Source organism: Strigops habroptila, chromosome 12, assembly GCF_004027225.2.
Source record: "Strigops habroptila isolate Jane chromosome 12, bStrHab1.2.pri, whole genome shotgun sequence".
NCBI classification, from domain to species: domain Eukaryota; kingdom Metazoa; phylum Chordata; class Aves; order Psittaciformes; family Psittacidae; genus Strigops; species Strigops habroptila.
Window position 1 is genome coordinate 18,283,357 of NC_044288.2, and position 19,111 is coordinate 18,302,467.

Genomic DNA, 19,111 nt, shown 5'->3' on the forward strand with positions numbered 1-19,111 from the left:
GTGCTCCCCAAGGAGCTCTGGGAAGATGGGAGCTTGGCCAGCCAGCTTCCATGAGCAGAGAAGTCCAAGGGCTGCCTTCTTACAGGGGGCTTGTGATGGTCAAGGCTGTCCATTAGCAACGTCTCAAGATCCTGACCTAACGGAGGGAGGACGTTTCTTCCTTCCATCAGTCCTCACTGCTTCAGGGCAACTTAAAAGGGAAAACTAAAAATAAACCCAACTTCCGATGACCTTTAAGGGGTTGAAGCATAGTTGGCAATGGGAAAGCAGGTCAGGTACCTCGGGGGCAGAGCTGCAGCTGGTGTACATCTCCCTTTGCTTCGCTCTGCTGATGGTGCTTGGCAGGGGCCAGGCTTTGGGGGCAGCTGTCCCCTGTGGGTCCCACTCACCCTGCAGCAGGGCTGCGCAGCATGGTGCACACCAACTCAGCTACACACGCAGAGGGGAAACGGAGCAGCCCCGAGATGCTCAGCCTCAAGCAATAAGCCCTGATATTGCCTGGGAGCCCCAACCTTGCTGTGTGCGACAGCAGCATGCTCCTTGGCTGTTCCACCATGCTGCTGTGGCAGAGGTCTACACAGGGATGTTAGCTCTCCTGAAGGGCTGGAGAGTGAAAGGCTTTTGCAGGTTTTAGGACAAACACTGGTTTCCAATGCCCTAGAGCCTTTGCCATCACCCCTCCCTTAGGCAGATCGTGCAGCACCTCTCTTCTCCTGGTGTCCTGATCTTTCAGCAGGGGAGGTGAAGGCCCAGCGCTCACAATATGCAGGAGCAGAGCTTCTGCAGCACTTGTTTTCACTCATCTGCTTTTGATTTGGGAATGTTTGTTGCACTTGATGTAGGGAATCAGCCCCTGTAACGATGGAACGCATGATGCCAGAGGACCTGTAGCTCCTACTGTGCATGGTGTACACATCCCTTCCTGGCTTTGCAGCATGGCTACAGGTTACAGATGGGCTACGGTGCACACCAGCATCGCCTGGAGCAGATCCAGCTCACAACCATTCTCCACTGTCTGGGTATTTCTATTTTTTTTCTGAAACTATTTGCACAGCACTAAAATTAATGACTGAAAATGTGAGTTCGCTTGAAAATAATCTATCATTTGATTATCACTTTAATGCAGGCAGCGTGGGGAACATCTGCCTCTGCCTGTCTGTGTCTTCTCCTGCCGACATGGGGAATTGCTGGAAAGGGCTGTTGTGCTGCTGTGTAAACTGGAAGAAAGCCAAACCACCAGCAAATGACTTGGTGGTTGCTGTGACTGAGGAAGAGGAGAGGGGTCCTGTTCTGGATGAGGCACATCATGTTTGGTCCCACCATAGCCTCCCAGGGCCCCCTCTTAAACACCCACTGCTCAGTTCACTGCCTCTGGTCCCAGTTGCTGTGTTTTCCAGGCACTTCCAAAGTAAAAAGCTGATCTCCATCATCTGGAAAGTAATTCTGTCACCACTGGAAGAGAGCACCTGGCTTTGCACTGGGGCAGCGGGCAGCAGCATCTGACCACTCGTGACTTTGCCTCTGCCAGATCCCACCTCACAGGGGAGGCAGGAGACAAGAGAAAAATGGGTGTAGAACAGGCCAGTGAGGCAGAATTTCCTCTGTCCCATGACACAGGTCATGTGCTGTGGTATAATGGGGTCTGCAGACCCCTTAGGCTTCTCTGCTGCCTTTTGGGAACATTACAGCCCTGGACTTCGAGGCTTTTTGTGGAAAATGTCACCAGCTTCTGATGAGTCAGAGTCCTGCTCCTCTGCAGCCTGCCCAGCACCGGGCTGGAGTCCCCATGGGCATCTTACAGACATTGTTTGGACTTAAATCTTCTGAGAAAGGAGAGGCTTTGCTGCCAGCACACATGCAGCAGGGCTGTGGGAGCCCAGGCTGGCATGGACACATTTAGCTGGTGCCTCTGGGACAGACAGACACATTGATGCTACAGCACCCAGAGCAAGGGCTGCAGCTGGGATCTCTGGCCAAGGCATTTCCACTCCTCCTGCAACTGATTCAGGGAAGGTTGTTCACCAAGATGACTACCAGTTGAAGGGGAAAGGAATTGGGTGGAAAGCCTGGAGCACCTACAGAGAGACCTCTGAAAGCTGTTCTATGTGACTGTATGTGTGCGTGTCTTTGTGAACATGTATGCATGCATGCGTCTGTGCCTAGGTGTGCTGAAAGGGATGCTATAGCTTTAAATAAACCAGAAATGCCAGAGCTAAGGCTGATGATGAACCATCCCTCCACTCTGTTTTGAGGACAGAGATGCTTGCATGATTTTTTAACTGTCTGACCTCCCCTAACCCTGTCTCTTCTGGCCTTGGGACCTGCTATCTGATATTTCCCTTGCAGCCTCTCCATTCCTCCCCAAGTCACACAGGAGTGAGGATAGATCCCCTTTTCCAGGAGCTTTCCTTGGGCACCCTGCTGTTCGGGAGTGGGATGAGGCTGCCTCTCCAGCACCGGGGAACAACATCCTTTCCCAGGGACAGCGGCTGAGCACAGCCTCACATAGAAACACGTGGCCACTAGCAGGAGAGGCAGTGATCCTGGTCTCTCTGAGTTCCTGCTGTTATATAGCACAAGACACATTTCAAGCTCAACTCCTGGTGATGCCACATGCAGCCTCCAGCTCTCCCAGTGATCAATCAGCCAGCATTCAAGTCAGGCATCAGGGAAAGAAGCAGCAGTTATCAACTGTGTGGGCAAAGTTTGGTTCAGGTGACTCTCAGGATCTCCCAGGGCATGGAAGCAGGGATAAGAAACCCAGTGTCCAGGGAAGCCATCACTAAAAATAAATGAAATTAGCACCTTGTTTTCTTCTGTCCTCTTACCCCATCACTACCGTGTCCTTTTTCACTGAGCAATGCAGGGTCCTGCAGGCAGCAGCTTCCTCTGCGCAGCCTGAGCTGTGTGGTACATGCTGGGTACTGAATGAGGCAGGCGCCTTATGGGAAAAATACGCATCTAATAACTGCTGTGAAAGACTGTGTTGCAATGCACAGACACAAAGGGATGAAAGGAGGCTGCCTTAACATCCTGACATTTCCTCATTTCTGACTTCTCCTCTCAGGCATCCCCAACATCCTTTTACGGCAGCTTTTGCAGCCGGTTTCCTCAGTCAAAGAAAAGGAAATGGGATTTCCAAAACACCCTGGGACAGCGCTGATGGTGATGGGCTCTGACCTGTGCCCTGCACCACAGGTCCCTGCATGGGATCTCGTGGCTGAGGCAGGGAGATGATGAGGGTCACAGGTCCCTGCTGTCAGCTCACCAGTGCCAAAACCCAAATATTCCATAGTGGGGGCACGTGAGGCCCTGCCTCACTGGCAGCACCCACTCCCTTGCCCCACGGCACAGCTCCGTGGTGCTGGGATCACCCATGCGGGAGGGGAAGAGGTTCTGCACTGGTGCCCCCTGAGCTCACCAGAGCACCCCATCTGCAGCCCTCTGCCATCCCAGCCTCCCAATTTCAAGTTGTTCTGAAGGCAGCAAGTTAACAAGATTTGCAAACCAGGTCAGAGGAAGAAGCTTAATTAGCTCACTGAACCGTGGGGACCAGCTCACATCGTGCCTGCTTTATTGACTCCCCAAATGGACGTTATTGGTACAGTAGGCATGAACCTCATGGTGATGGGGTCCTGCGCTCTCCCCTTGAGGAGAGGACACCCGGGCACTTGTCAGGCACAGGGAAACTTCATAAAAGGCCCCAGATCAGCTCTATGGGACAGCCCAAGCAATCCTGCCATGCTGTATAAGCAACACTGCTTTCCCCCCAAGCCCTGCAGGGCCCCCCACTGCTGGCCCCCCTCTTCCCACCCACTCAAGGCCTCTGGGAGGGGACAGCGCCGAAGGGGACAGGCAGCAGGGCTTGCAGCGAGCTGGCTGCGTCACCGGCAGCACAGGCGTAGCTCACACGACCTGCTAACTGTCGTGTCATGTCACCACAAACATCTGCTGCCACACATGAAACAGCAAGGGAAAAGGAAAGCAAAGGGCCCTCTCAGAGCGGCATTCCAGCCCCAGGAGTGGGAAAGATGCGGCGCCTGTCACGCTGCATGAAAAACCCCTTTCATTAGTGGCAAGGCTGTAGCTCGCCTCTTTGAATCGCAGCACAGCTTCCCCGGGCCTCCCGGGCAGAGCAGGCACAGCCCCGTCTCCCCTCGCACCCCGGGAGCAGCTCCACTGGGTAAGGCTTTATTCTGATAAATAGTGTCTCACAAACAAAAAAAGGAGCAATGGCTTTGAAGCCCTTCCAGGAACCCTGATGTGCTGCCAGCAGAGAAAGCTGCTCAGTGATCAGGGGGGAAGAGCCCCCTCTCCATCCTGCAGCCAGGTGCTGTACGGGCACCCACAGCCCTCTACCTGCTCCCAGCGTGGGACAGGCAGCAGGCTGCAGGACAGGCAGGGGTGTCCAGCCTGGACAGCTGCTGGAGGGCATCCGTGCAACGAGAGGAAATCCAGATTTCAAGCAGAAATTGTACACACACACCCCGCCTCCGTCCTGGGACAGCATTTCCTTGCACGCTCGGCCAGCACAGGCAAGCTGGAGGGTGAGCAGGGCGGGACTGCAGCCGTCCCACCAGCGCTGGGTGGGCAGCGAGCATCACCAGGCAGGGCAGGGCAGCGGGCAGGGCAGGCAGGGAGGGGACAGGGCAGGACTATAGGCAGGACTGTAGGCAGGGCAGCGGGCAGGGAAGGCAGGGAGCGGGCAGGGCTGCAGGCAGGGAGTGGGCAGGGCAGGGCAGCAGGCGGGCAGCGGGCAGGGAGCGGGCAGGCGGTGCCCAGCAGATGGCGGCGGTGCCGGGGCGGCGCGTCCCGCAGCCTTCCCTCGGGTGCGGGCCGCCGCCCCCCGCTGCCCCGCTCCGTTCGGCTCCGTTCCGCTCGGCGCTGCCCCGCCCGGTTCGGCCGTCCTTGGGCTGAGCCGGCGGGGCGGGGCGGGCCGAGGCGCTGCGCGTCCCCCGCCGCGGCTCCACACCCGCTATAAGAGCCGCGGCGCGCCGCGCTCCGCAGTGCATGGCCGTGCCTCGCCCGCGGTACCGGGACTCCGCTGGGGCCATCCCCCGGGCCGGCCCCGGGTGTCCCGCCGCGCCCCCTCCCCGCCGCAGACACTCTTGACCTTGCCCTTCGGGAGCGGGAGCCGGTGCGGGGCGGCGGGGCTGCACTGGGATGCGTTAGCCGGCGGATCGCACAGAGGTATTCCTGCTGGGAAAGAGAAGCAGCCTCCTCCCGCTGACGGGGGCGCGGAAGAAAAAAGAGGATTTAAAGAGCATCTTTGCCCCCTTTGTTGAATGAGAAGGGCAGAGGAGGGACCAGCAAGATGAGCACTAGCAGTAAGTACGGCATTCCCTTGCCTTGGCTGCGGGAATGGGGCTGATATTTGCACTGGTCTGGCTGGGAGGAATTGGAAAGAAAATGTCACAGCCGGGTTGACAAGCCTTAATGGGATGGATTTTTATTATTTCCTGCCTGGTTTTTGCTTTCTGACAGGCTCTGGCATTGCTGGCCCTTCTTTCATGTGGGCAAAGCCGTGGTGCTTATCTCTGCTGAGTACTTTTCTTGGCTTGTATTTCTGGGGTTTGGAGGGCAGATCATGGAATAAAATGTTGATACGCAACATGGTGAGAGAGAGCCAGGAGCACTCTGACAGGCGGCAGGCTTGCTCGCTGATGCTGCTGCTGCCTACATATAAATGGACATGGGGGAACAGCCGAGGGGGAGAAGGAGCAGGATAAGGAGAGACCCAGAAACCAAGGGCCTGAGCAGAGCGCAGGTGCAGCACTGAAAAACACGTACCTTCTGCAGCTGGGGATGTGGGTGTTTCTTTTGTGTGAGACAGGGACAGAGGCACTCATGCACTATGCATGAATCCCTAAAGCAGAGCTTGGAAATGTGCTGCGTAAGATGGGAACTGGCACCTGGTACTAGTCTGGTTACTTCTGGTTTCGTGTCCTTGTTACAAAGTCTGGAAAGATTGATCAGATTTGATCGAGTCACAGTCAATTTCTTACCCCTTGCTGATGTGATGTGTGACAGCGCTAGCACAGCTTAGATCCATTCCTTTAAAAGCAGCGAGCCCCCAGCTAAAGGTGTCAATGCTGGTGACCACCTGAGGGTCGTCCTCCTGGGATAATGTGCCTGAGGAAGGTGTCCTCCCTTCCTTCGGGTCCTAAAGGCTATATGAAGACAGGAGGACTCCCCCAGGCAGAGAGCAGCAGGAGTAGTGACTTCTCCATTGCATTGGTGTGTTGAGGTTTCTCAATCCGAGGGCTTGGGGTGGTTCCCAAGCAAAACACCGTGAAAAATGCCTTGGCATGCTGCAAGGCAACAGAACAGGTGATTCCAGCTCTGTTGGGCTGTGTCAGAGCCGAGAAAACTTTCCAGGTGCCCTCTGCTTGAGCCATGCCTGGGACAAGGAGCAAGCCCCCATCCCGGGGGATGGTGGTGCCTGGGTAGGGAACAATAGGGACTGATTCTGAGCCTACTGGGTGCTGTTAACAAAGGGTGCTCCTCTGCCTCTCTGGGCAGTGAGCTCTGGTCCGGTGTGCAGGGCTGGGATGTGCTCACTGGGGTCAGTGACCACAATGGTCAGGTGGGACTGTTAAGCTTCCTCTAAGCCAATTTTAACAAATGTGTGTTGGTTCCTTTTGGGATTCCTTTCCAGACTTAATAGCCAGCTTGGCTGCTGATAGTGATAAGGGCTGTTTATGGCACTGGTGTGTTATAACTATCTGATTGTGCAGCAGAGCTCCTTCACTGGGTCCTCCCCCACATGCAGAGAGGTGCCAGCAAACCCAAATATGCTGCCTGCCTGTTGCTCTGACATGACTCACAGGAGGAGGCCACCGGGTAGGCAGCGAGCACAGGGCTGGGTGTCTCTTGGGAGGTATTTCTGCTCCTGCCACTGCCTTGCTCTGTGGCCCTGGGCACATCACTCTGCTGTGCCTCAGCTTCTGGATTTGGTGCCACCATGGCTCTTGCCCAGCCCTCTGGATGGCTTTGCCATCTTTGCCTAAATATTGCCATTACTTCTGAGTAGCCACGTGCTTTAGTAAAGGTTTGGGGACTCTGTAATGTCTGCTGACCATTTCCTGTGCTGTGGGTTGATTGCTTATGGGTTGCATATGATCCCTTTGGGGCCACAGGTGGTAGGAGGGCTGTGCAAACCCTGGAAGGCAGTGGCCCCTGCTGTGTTGTGCTTCCAGACCTTTTCCCAGTAGCTGAGGGGTTCAAGCCAGGGCTTGCTGTACCCAAATGCTGGCTCACGTCTGTTCTTAGCAATGGCACGATCTTCTCCTAGCTGGTTCTGTGAACAAGGCATGGGGTGCCATCTCTCCCATCAGCATGTTCTGTGACTGGTGTGAATCTTGCCAAGAGCTGTTTCCTTGCTGCTGCCTCACCCAGCTCTGCAAATCCTTACCCAGCCTGTATCCCTCAGGTCTGTGTGCCTGGGAGGCAAAAAATGGGCTCAGGAGCCTTATGCCGTTGCCATCTGTACCATTTCTATTTCACTCTGCTGATGCTACCTGGCAGTGACCAGCAATGTTTTTTGCATCCCTCTGGTAGTGGGCAGTGGCTCAGGGGAGCTCGGTGCCACTTGTTGGTCAGAGGCTGCCCTGCTTGCGGCTCTGCCTCCCAGGCATGGCCAGCTCTGCTGCTCTGGGCACTGATTTTTGCTCTGTTTTTTGCCCATTCCCTGCAGTGACCAATGGCTCAGATGTGGTGGGATCCAGCCAGCAGCGACCCTGCACTCCAACCCCCTGGTCTGGTCTCCTGGTACACAGGACCCTACCTGTGCAGGTGGGAGGACAGAGGGAGATGCAGAAAGAGGGATGATGAAGCCAGATTGTGCATGGGCTGATGATGCACAGGTGTATCTATGGCTGCAGGAGCAGGATTTTGGGGCTGACAAATCAGAGATGCGCAGCTGAGGATGAAATGCCACCATCTGATCTGTGAATTCCCACTGCTCCTTTCCATTTCACTTGGTGCATTTAGATAACACTCCTATCCCATCTGGGGCTGACGTGAGGCAGGAAACCTGGGGCTGAGGGCCATGGCTGGCCTCAAGCCATGCTGTTGTGCAAAACTATCTGTGAGGCCTCCGGGGAGCTCTGTGCAGGATTTGCTGGGCTTTATAGATCTATCTCTGGAGATGCTTCATGCACAGCACACAGGAGTCTTGCCAGCCCTTGCTGGGGGGACAGAGGTTTGCTTTTCACCCTGCTATGGGTCCCAGGCTTGGAGGCCCCATGTTGTCATCTCTCCATGATGCAGGAAGGCAAAACCATATGGAAATGTGCTTTTAAGGTGAAGAGGAAAAGGCCTTTGATCTTGAGTGTAAACTCATATCCTGAGGCTGCAGATGAGACTAGGTAGCCCTGAGGGTGCAAGGGTTGTGCTGGCCAGGAAGGTGGCTTCTCCTCCTGTGCTCACAGGTGTGCAGCGAACATTTGGAGGGCACAGTGTTGATGTTTGCATTAGTGATGGTATTTATACCTCCCACTCTGCTAAGAACTGCTAATTGGTTGCAAATGGATTCATACCTTCATAAACAGGTCAATCAGTGCTGCTCTGCATTTCCATTGAAGCTGGATTCTGTAGCAGAAACCCTTGCACAAGAGAACACCTCTTAGTATCGTCCCCTGAAATCTCCTATGTTCTGTGCTCATCCTCTCCTTCAGACTGGTCTGGTGCAGGGAATTTAACATGACCAGTACTGTTGTTTGTGCTCATTAAAAGGGAAAGGGTTGAAGCCGTCATCTGCCACAAGGGTTTAAGACTCTCTGAAATGGGTGTGAATAATTCCTTCTGCTGTTTTGAAGGTAACCGTCAGGTTTGGGTGCTGCAGGTCCATGCAGTGAGTACAATCTGTGAGCAGGGGCCATGGGAACTGGCATTTGCATAGAGTCTCTTCTTGTCCAGCTCTGCTGGGGTGGGAGGGGATGCTATTGGAAGTCTTGGCATGGGTCGTATCAGGAGTAAGGTGCTCCTGGTTGTTATGGGCCACCCTGGTCTGAGCAAAGACATGCACAACTCCTGAGTAAAACCAGGTTTGGCAGGCTCTGGATCAGTGTTGCAATGGGTGATTGAAACTGGTTTACGAACTGGAGCTCTTCCAGACTCCTTTCTGTCTCCAGCATGCACTCTGAAGAGGGAGACCAGAATCTGTCCCCATGGCCAGCTCATTCAAGGTGGGGGAACCAGTGCCATGTATCCCACATCCTCTTCCCTCTGAGCAACTGACAGCCTGTTAGAGCATGGAGAGCTCTTGCAGAGGATTTGATATGTGAAGTGGAAAGTTGCCCCAGACCATCCCAACCCCTGAACCTCTCAAATTCCTGCTCTAAGGCTCCCCTAGTCACAAAAAGATGAGGAAGGAGACATGAGGAAAGGCTGGCCAGTTAAGCATTTGAGCAGGAAAACATCGTGACAGATACTGATGAATGCAGCATGTTTGCTTGGTTGTTTTTCATTCCTAAATCATGCTCCCTCTTACGTGGTGATCCACTAAGCATAATTACCCAGTAATCTCTAGGCACATGTGGTTACAAGGTGTTTACCAGCAAACTCTATTAAGTCCCTGTGTAATTAAAGAGGAATCACATGGTGCTGCACATCTCTGGGAGCTCCAGCTCTGCTCTGCACCAGGCAGAGTGATTCACTCAGTGGGGTAGGACCTGCTGAGGAGGTCATGGTGTTTTTTCTCCTGTGTTCAGAAGTGTAGTGAACCCAAAGGGATCAGCCTTTTGGTGTGATGAGCGGTGGTATGGTCTTCCCTGTGAGGAGGCTCTAGTTCTTGTGGGGTGACACCAGGCCTGGGGGGGTTATGGTACAGATGAGCCTTTACAGTCATGGTGCTTGTGGTTCCTGGTCAACACTGGTTCCTGTTTTGTCTTTGCAATGCTCAGGCTGCCACAGGCATGTGGTGAATGGAGGACAAAGTGCTTCTACAGTGAGGGAGGACCCAGCAGAGTGAGATGCTGACTATGGCTGTGGTGCTGCTGCCTGGTCCCTGAGGGTTTGAGGAAGGCTCTGGATAAGCCCTCATGTTCCTCACCCCTGCTCCCCTGATTGCTGCTGGACAGGCTCTTCACATGCAGTGGGGAAAGAGGCAGGTCTCCAAGTAGAGCTCTTCTATGGCAGCTCCTCATGGAGGAGGCTTGTAGAAGGAGGAGAGCTTTCAGAAAGGCTGAAGTAGACTCAATTCAAGGTGTGGGTGCGGTGGGACAGAGAAGAGAGGAGGGACACAGATACAAGACAGCTTGCAAGGTATTAAAAGCTACCTTCCTGGTGTGTCCTCTCCAAACCCAACCATAAGCATTACTTACTGTCCATGCTTCTCCAAGGAGGGCTCTAGCACTGTGTTCTGCAGGATTTGGGCACCAAGGGGAACTCCAGGCTTTCCACACACATCTTGGTTCTCTCAGTTGACATCCAGACCTGACTCTGCTGCCACAAACCACTGATAGAAGTAGTCCCCTCTGTTCTCCCGGGCAGCCTAGCAGAGGGATAACCATCCATTGCATTCACTTTGTCAGAAAATTCAGAGCCGAGGCAGCTTCTCTCTGTCCTGGGGTGGGTGGATGGACTCTGTCCTTTCACCAAGCTCTGTTCAGGCCCTCCTGCAAACCATCTATCTTGGCAGCTTGCCCTTTGAAGAGCAGAAGCCATGGTAAGTGTCACTGCAGGCCAATGAAGTGCATGCTGTAAGGTCAGTTGAAGCAATTGAATTAATTCAAGGGCCTACCATGCTCTTATAAAATAGCAAGTTTTCTAATGACAAAGTGATGATCACTTTAGCCAGATAATGGTATTTGTGATTGCCAGCAGGCTGGGCTGATGACAGACTGTCCTGTTATCAGCAAGGAGTCAGTGTGGTGCTGCCTTTGCTTTCTGCAAAGCTGAGAAGCAGTTGAAGGCAAACCTACCAAGTTCCTGCCAGACCCTGCAGTCCGATCATGATGGTGCCGTAATGAAGTGGTTGGAACATCTAATTATATATTTTTAGACCAAATACATCAGCGCTTCTCAGTTGTGAGCACTGCACCATCTCCAGGAAGCATCCTGGGGGTAGACTGGTGATGGTGAGGACTCAGCTGGAGAGCGATGGGGGAAGGAGAGAGCTTTGCAGGATGAAAGAGGGCTAGGAGTGACCACAGGAGCTGTAGGGAAGGCAGAGCTCAAGTTCAGATGTTTCAGACCCAGGAAGTTTGCTTGTGAGCAGCTCGGGGCAAGCATGGCAAGATAGGCAGGTGATTCTTGCTTGGAGGACACTGAGCTATCCAAAGTCCTCCTGTGTCCAGCATCTCTGCCGCTTGCATCTGTAGGCTCAGGAAATCACTGGGAAAATAGAAGAGCTTGAGTGCACTGATGCACAGCCCTGATGGACATGCCTTGCTTAGAAAAGGGGTATCTGAAGCTTAACAGGACCAAACTGATCTAGTGTGCCAGCAAACTGTGCACAGTTACCACTTATTTGATGGTGGGTTGGGTTTTTGATAGGCCATAGTTTATACCTGCATTTTTAAGTTTGGGTGTAGTCTTCTGAATGCTTTATTAGTATCAGCCATAAGCCCTGGCCCAGGAGTTGATGCGCTTTCTTCACTGCCTGGGGCAGAGATCTGAAGCAAAAAAGGAGCTGGTGCTATGGCTTCTTTATGCAGCTTGTCTGACCTTCCTTTCTTCTTACCCTTTCTAACCTGGCAAGGTCCTCTGAGCCCTAAGCATCACTTGTTTTTCACTTCATGGATGTTTTACTCCACTTTCATTTTGAATCATCTTGGTTTTGAGACTTGGATGACTGTGAAAGTCCTTGAGAGGAAGGTTTCTCTAAGGAACAGGACAGCCTAAGAGGGGAGCATGCGCTTGAGGGTTTGAAGCCATCCTGTTGGCTTCAGTGCTCTTACTTGGCAACAAGTGGCATGTTTTGGAGAACACTGCACTGCTGTGGGACAAGAAAGGCTTTTCTGGTGCAATTCCAACCCTGGAGCCCTTCCTCAGCCCAACTTCAGTCCGTTGCAATCTGAATTGAAGTTCCATGGTTTGGCCTGTTCTCACAGTAGTGAATTACATGACTCTTTTCCAGGTACATGCAGCCAGGCTGGAGGAGACCTAGACCAGGACTCAAAGTGTATGCTCCCAAAGTGCACGTGCCAGGCTCTGCAGTTCAGCACCCCTCACAAACACACTTGCAGCATCTCATTCATGAAGACACATTGCAAGGCCCTGCCTGTCCTTCCCAGCATCTGTGTTTTGTACTACCTGACCCTGAGGATCTTGCTGCTTTTCTCCTGGCATCCATCCCCCTGATACCCCTTCACACTGCGGTGTCCCAGGGAGCACTGCCCAGCGCAGGGGTACTTGCTTATGGAGCTAGTTTTAAAGCAGCTGGGGACCGGATGGTTCCATAGCTCAGCAGCACTCGCTGGGACATGCTGGGCAGTGTAGTGGGGATCTCCCAGTCACGGCTGCTCCCCAGCCTGGATTCTCAGTGGAGGCAGGGAGCATCCCAGTGTTTCACTCCTAATGAAGGACTTTCCCTCCTGAAATCCTCAGAGGAGCAGGAAGAGGGAAGGAAGCTGTGTGTGAAACCCATTTCTACTGCACGTCAGGAGCTGCAGCCCATCCAAGCTGTGTGAGCTGCCTCCCCTAGTAGCCCCTCTTCAAAGGAAGGGGCTTCCTTGCCTGGGCCATGAGGCAGGGCTGGATCAGGACTTGTCTGTCGGCTGCTGCTGCCCTGCCTGTCTCCTGCTGCTCTGAATCAGCGTGCTCTTCCCCAGTAAAATACCTCTGGCTGGCTTGGCCACAGTGGTGCCCGGCTGGGTGGTGAGTGGCTTTCTCAGCGTGGCTGCAAGGTCTGCGTCAGCCAGGGTGCCTGTGTGCAGCTACATGAGCAAACAGGTCTGTGGGATGCCAGGAAGGACCTGCAGCAGCTCCCTATGGTTTGTGCTTGCCCTGTGAGCTGGAGATCAATGGTCAGGTGCTGAGTACAGCACAGGCATGGAAAGGCTCTACTTGCCCAGCCTGAAGAAATGAGGGCTGGGGCAGGCGGAGGTTCCAGAGCCCCTCTGGAGGTGGTGCAGACCCCACTCGCTATCAGCACCCAGCTCAAATGCAGCCCATGTGGGGCTGTGGCAGCCAGGTCCAGGCAGCACTGGGCAGGCAGCGTGTAGTGCAGCTCAGTGTCGGCTTCTCCTGCCATCCGAGCAGGCAGCTCTGCTCCGGATTTTCCCTCTCTCAGCTCGTATCGCCGGCAGTCCTCAGAGTGTGATAGAGCACAGGCTTCCCCGGCTCCCTCATCTGCGCTCAGATCACGGCTCAGCGCTGGTCCCTGCAAACCCCTCCCTCCGCCTCGGCTGTGCCGGGGGCTGTAGGGTGTCCTTCCCCGTCGCCCCGCTGCCCCCTCGGCACCCGCTGCATCAGCTCCCAGTGCTCGGAGGATGAAGAAGGTGGAGGAAGGTAAGATGAGCTCTCTCTAACCTCCTCCTGCTATAAATAGCCGCGTCACCCAAGCATCGTCTGGGAGCGATGTGACCACGTCCGGGCTCCCGCAGACCTGCCTCTGTTGCAGGCACACCTCACACTTGGTCAGGAGGGCTCCCGCCGGTGACACGGAGCTTGTCATCGCATTAGCACACCACGGGACACCTCTCAGGTTATGCACAGCCTAATCCTGTCTGGCAGCCGCCGGGGCTGGCGTCCTGCGGCTGGGTCAAGCGTGCCCGCACCTCGCTGGCAGCGGCAGTGACACAGCTTGTATGGGAAACCTTCCTCCTGCGGTGGGGACTTAGCAGCCTGCCCTCGGCTCCGGCCAAGCTGTGCCCGGGTGCCGGTGGCATGGATGGGGCAGGGCAAGGAGGTGTCTTTGGTATGTGTGTCAGTGTCTGGGCAGAGCTTTGGGAGGGAAAGGGAAAGCAGCTGTTCCATAGGGAATAACCAGGTCAGGGAGAGAAAAGTGGGGTTTGTGATGCTGATGCAGTGCCTGTGCGGTCCTTGAGTGCTGCTTCACTCCATCCAAGCAGGGCTGGAGGTTGGGGTTGATCAAGAAAACCATGGTCCTCTATATATTCAGGCTGTTGGCAGAGATGCAGTTCTTGGGGTAAGCTGTGCCTTTGGAGGGAGCTTTGCTGGCAGCACCAACATATCCCCCATCTCTTGACCATCAACCAGCGTGGGAGACAAGCAGTATAGCAGCTTGCATGAGCATGGGAGTACAAAGAGAAACACAGCCATCTTCTCAGCAAGGAAGCCCTCCTTCATCTGGCAGCAGATGCTAAGGCACAAAGGTGGATGATGCCCAGCTCACAGCCTTTTATTCAGTGAGCAAACCCATCCCTTCATACACCCCCAGATACTACTTGGGAGGACTTGCACTGTTGTCCCACCATCTGTCCCAGTTGCCACCTTGGGAGAGGAGTGGGTTGGACCTGATCCTTCCCCTTTGGGGCAGGAGGTGCCTGGCAGTGCTGGCGAGGGGGAGCTGAGGGACCGAACGTGGATGTTCTCCCCTCCTCTGCTTCTGAGAAAAGGAAAGTCACTGCCTGCGTGGTGAGTTATGTGGTGATGACTGCTTGTGATGGGTTACATATAAAATCCCTCGCATCCCTGAGGATGCTACCAGTTGAAAGCTTTTATGGCATTTTAAAAATAGCCACAGAGGGAAAGGGAATGAGAAGATGGATAGGTAGGTGGATCCATAATAAGGAGAAGAGAGGAAACAGCCCGAGAGGGAATGGAAAGACTTTAGTGAATGGCATGTGAGTGATTGTTGAGGGAGGGGGTGGTGTGGTCATACTGAGCTGCATGCCCAGTGGGATTGGGAAACCCTATAAAAAGCCTGGCTGTGAGATACGCTCCTTGCACGTGTGGGGAGAGGGATGGGGTGAGCATCAGCTCAGGCTGTCTCTCCTGTGGGCGCTCGCTGTGTTCTACAAGTAGCTGTTAAAAATAATCCCTGACTCTTGGATGCCTGGGCTAGGCTGGCTGCTGCTGCTCTTGCGTGATTCCCCAAACAGCTCCAGGCTCATCTGTGCTCCATTCCTGCCTCGAGGCTCCAGCTGACAGCCTTGCCTGGGAGCTGATGGATGAGGTTGGTCCTGGCCCTGGCTTTTCCCAAGGTGGCCTTTCCCACCTGGGCTGTGCTCCAAGAAGGATGCTGAGAGCTGCCTCTCTCCTCTGTCTTCTGGCTTCCTGCTGCCTGACAAGTTTGCAGCGCCCGGAGGCAGGATCTAGTTGTGGTGATGGGGGGGCTGTGGCTGGATGAGGGTGCAGTTCCCCAGCACCAGGCTGGAGCAGTGGTACCAGGGCTGCTGGCAGCAGGTCCCTTCAGCAGGACAGCCCTGCTCTGCCTTGTGTCACTGCCAGTGCAGCTTCTCCCTGGTCCTGGGAAGTGGCTCCAGGCCCTCCCCTGTGCTTGTGGCAGCTCTCCCCATCACTCAGGGAAGATTACACAGAGTATCTCCAAGAAATGCTAATTGCTTTGGCTTGTGCTTGGTACAGCAGAGCCACTGGGCACTCAGAGCTCTTAGTCAGCTTAGAGATCTGCCAGATTCTTCACTCCTTCCCCTGGAGAGCTGGTGGAGGTCTGCTGTGGCTGTTGCTGATCCCCACATCCCTGATTCCCAGCTGAGCTGCAGGCTTGCACCCGAGCTGGCCCAGAGGTCCCAAGTGGCACAAGGCATGATGTGCTGTCATTAGGGCATTGCAGACCCAGGGTGAAACACCCCAGTCTCAGCCCCTGATAGGCACCGTGCAGGGTCATATGCACCCCTTGTGCTGGAGGAAAGGTGGCTGGAGGGACAGCGGCAGTTTCCTATCCTGGGGGATGCAGTCAGTGCTGCTGTTGTCTGTCCTCCTGGACCCCTCACTGCTGCTGCCCACCCCTGCTCTGCCATAGCAGCTGAAAGCTCGGTGCAGCCAGGCTCGTTTGGTGCAGGCTGCTGGGAAGCATTCCTTGGCTTTGCCCCTGCTCGAACTGCAGGGAAACAGCACTGCTAACAAGACTCCTCTGTCAGACTTGCCAGCCTGTCACATCCAGGCTGTCTCCCTCTTGCTTGTCTTTTTTTTTTCCCTTCCTTATCAGCTAGGCAAATACCCAGGGAAGCAGAAGCTGGGGATGAGTTAGCCCTGCCCAGCTCCAGGCTGGGGAATAGTGAAGCTGGGGAGCATGTGCTGCCTGGTCCTTGCGCTGGCCTCTTGCAAAGGGCTGCCACTCATAATGTGCTGATCTTGCTGTATGTCTCAAGCCTACAGCTTTCTTTAATGCTGTAGCATTAAAGAGTCCAAGCCCAGCCACCCTCTGTGCGTGCTGAGGCCTCTACCCACCCCCTTTGCCAAACCCCTCACCTGGGGAAGGTGAAGAGGTGCCTTTTGCTCTCGTTGGCTTCTTCTGACTCTGAGAAGTTTCTCATTGGTTGAAATAACTTTTGGAGGAGCTGGTGAGTGCCTGGGACCCTCCCCAAGGCAGGGGGTACCCCCAGTCCCTGCTCCTGCTTTGCCTGCCCTTTGCTGGGCTGCTGTGGGAGCATCCTGAGGCATGTGGCAAAGCAAGTGCTTGCCAACAGAGGCCATCCGCGGCTGCCCCAGCCCTCGGTCCCTGCTTGGCTGGTCAAAGGTGGCGCAAAGGGTCCGGTTTGGGACTTAATTCCTTTCCTTGGCAGGCAGGTTTTGGCTCCTTTAAGCTAAAAGCGTGCGCAACAAAGCACATGTTCATTTTCCCTGTTGAAAGGGGACTTGTTCCCTGGAAGGTGCCAGCTCTGCTGGGCCTGTTGATTGCCCATTAATTGTCGCTAATGAGGAGCTGGGAGATGTGGCTTTCGGAGGCTGTTGGGTACAGACCGTCACTTCAGCCTGGGAGGGACATGTCAGTGGGAAAGGAGCTGTGACCTCGACACGGGTGAGTTTTGCTGCACGAATGGGTTTGTTAGTGGAGAATGCCCCAGTTCCTGTGCCTACAGCACAGGGCAGCAGCGCTTAGCCCTGACTCCAGAGTGGAGAGCGTGGAAGGTTAAGAGGATCTGTGGTGCTTACTGTACACAGACGGATTTATTTACGTGTGTATATATAGCAGAGAGGTGGGATGGGGAGGGCGAAACCCACCCTGTCTGGGAGGGAGGGTTGAATCTCTATGGCTGGCCCATGTCAGGAGCACAGGGCTGCTGGGCAGCAGGACGTGATGCCAGGGCTTGGCTGTTTGCCTCCAGCCTGATGGCTGAAGGCTGTTCTTCCCCTGGCACCAAAGGCTTTTAGCAGGAGACAGCCATGTCTGCCTGCCTGCCGCTTCCTGTGCTGGCAGCCCCTCCGTTTGAAGTGGGGTTTCTGGGTGTACGCAGGAGCTGAGCAGAGCAGTGCGGGGAGGAGGAGGGGACAGGATTACATCTGTGCCCAAGCCCCTCGTATGCTCATGAGTTTATTGTTCTAGATGTGCCTCATTCTGCCATATCCCCTACTGTCCCCAGCCTGGTTTGTCCTTGCTCAGCACCAAGCCCTGCTTGGCGCTTGCTGGCCCATTGCTGGGGTGACCCATGTTCTTCCAGCCCAGGCTCAGGATGTGGTTGGGGAGATGATTAAGCTCCCTGAGAGTGTTGTGCTGTGTGAGCGCTAGTGCAGGGGTGTGCTTTTGCCTGCCCGTGCTGCAGTGGGGACAGGAGTCCTCTCTCACAACAGCAGCTTTCAGGTGCGCATCGCCTGCTGCCCTGCTCCAGCTCCTCCTGTAGCATCCGTGCTAATTACCTTGTGGTTCCTCTCACCTTCTCTTTGCCAAAATGGCTGAGCTTTTCCCAGGAATTTTCTGTTTTCCTCCTGTTCCCATCAGGCTCCCATGTACAGCCAGCCCTGCTGACCACCCCCTGCTCCCCATGTACCCTGCTCTCATCCTCATGACCAGTGGGCTGAGGCACCACCCCAGCACTCTATCTGCTGCAGGAGGCTGGTTCTGTGTTTACTGTTCAGCTATCGCGAGGGCGACTCAGCAGGGGGGAGCTTCCCTCTAAGGATTTGTTATTTCATTAGAAAAAACAGCCAAAGTGGGATGTTATTTTTCCATTCCAGCTGAGAGAGGCTGTAGTTGCTGTTTTCTGACCCAAACCCTGATGTCTGTTTTTCAATTCTCTGCCTTAATGAAGTGGGACAGAGAAGCGAGAATGGAGCATGCTTTGGCTGTGGATGCAGCTCGTGTTCTTGCAGTACAAGGGCTTATGAGACTGTATTCATAGTTGCATCTCTGCCTCCTACTCTGACCGTGGGTCAGGGGTTCAGGTGAGCCCCAAGCCATGTCACAAAGTGTCCCTGCTGCCTCCAGGCTCCTTTCACAACCAGCCATGGAGGTGGCCCACCATGTCCTGGAGGGACCTTTGCTGGGACTGTCACAGCAGTGCCAACAGACAGCATCTCAGTGGTGCACTCACTGCACACCCTGGGTCACCTTGCTGAAGGTTGTCCCAAGGTCGGCAACCTCAAGGCAGCTCTCTTCCATAACACACCTTTCCCTATCCCATTGCTCCTTCCTGCACCCAGCTATTGCCCCATGACTTTAAACTGTTTCCCTTCTTTTTTTGTCCCCCCCCTCCCCTTTCCTTTTTCTCTGTTTCTCTGTCAGCTTTGTTCACCCCGCTGTGTACCAGGGTTGCCATAGTGACTGCCAGAGCATCTCTGCATCCCGGAGTAGTGGTCCTGTGCTTGCCCTGGCCATGGTCAGAGAGGGCCAGCTGCCACCTCCTCCCAGGGATGAGGGTCCCTGGGGGCCGTCCTTGTGATACATCCTGGTGTCTGGGAAGATGATAGATTTGGGCATGGGGTGGCCCTTGCCAGGTCAGGATGGGGCTGTGCAGCACCTTGTGCAGGGGGCTGTGAGGGGAGCTGGCAGGGCTGGCTGCATGGCACAGCTTCATTCTCCTCTTGCTGCCAGAATTGTTAATCTTCAATAAATGTTGTTGTTTTTTTTTTTAGTGTGCAAGTGCTACTTAAGGAAAACAGAGGAGCTGCTGCAGCACAAGCAGTCCCTTTGGGTTTAATGGGCACCACAACCTGCCAGCAGAGCAATATGAGATTGTATAAATATGAGCTGTTCCCCATTGCAGGACATGGGCTTGTTCCCAGGAACAAGAGGAAAGATGCA

At 54.6% G+C, this 19,111-nt stretch overlaps 1 protein-coding gene across 12 annotated transcripts in view; it reads left to right on the top strand.

Moving 5' to 3' along the window:
• Positions 1–4,790: 4,790 nt before the first annotated feature.
• Positions 4,791–19,111, top strand: part of ABLIM3 (actin binding LIM protein family member 3) — a 51,447-nt gene continuing 37,126 nt past the window's right edge. For 6 of the 12 annotated variants that reach the window (XM_030504088.1, XM_030504091.1, XM_030504094.1 and 3 more), the window contains exon 1: positions 13,371–13,455. In XM_030504088.1, coding sequence (XP_030359948.1) covers positions 13,437–13,455 — 19 coding nt within the window. In that variant the 5' untranslated portion in view covers positions 13,371–13,436. Of the gene's footprint in view, positions 5,328–13,366; positions 13,456–19,111 lie in introns of those variants that run through there. The other 6 variants (XR_003994114.1, XR_003994115.1, XM_030504092.1 and 3 more) reach the window with 4 other exon arrangements.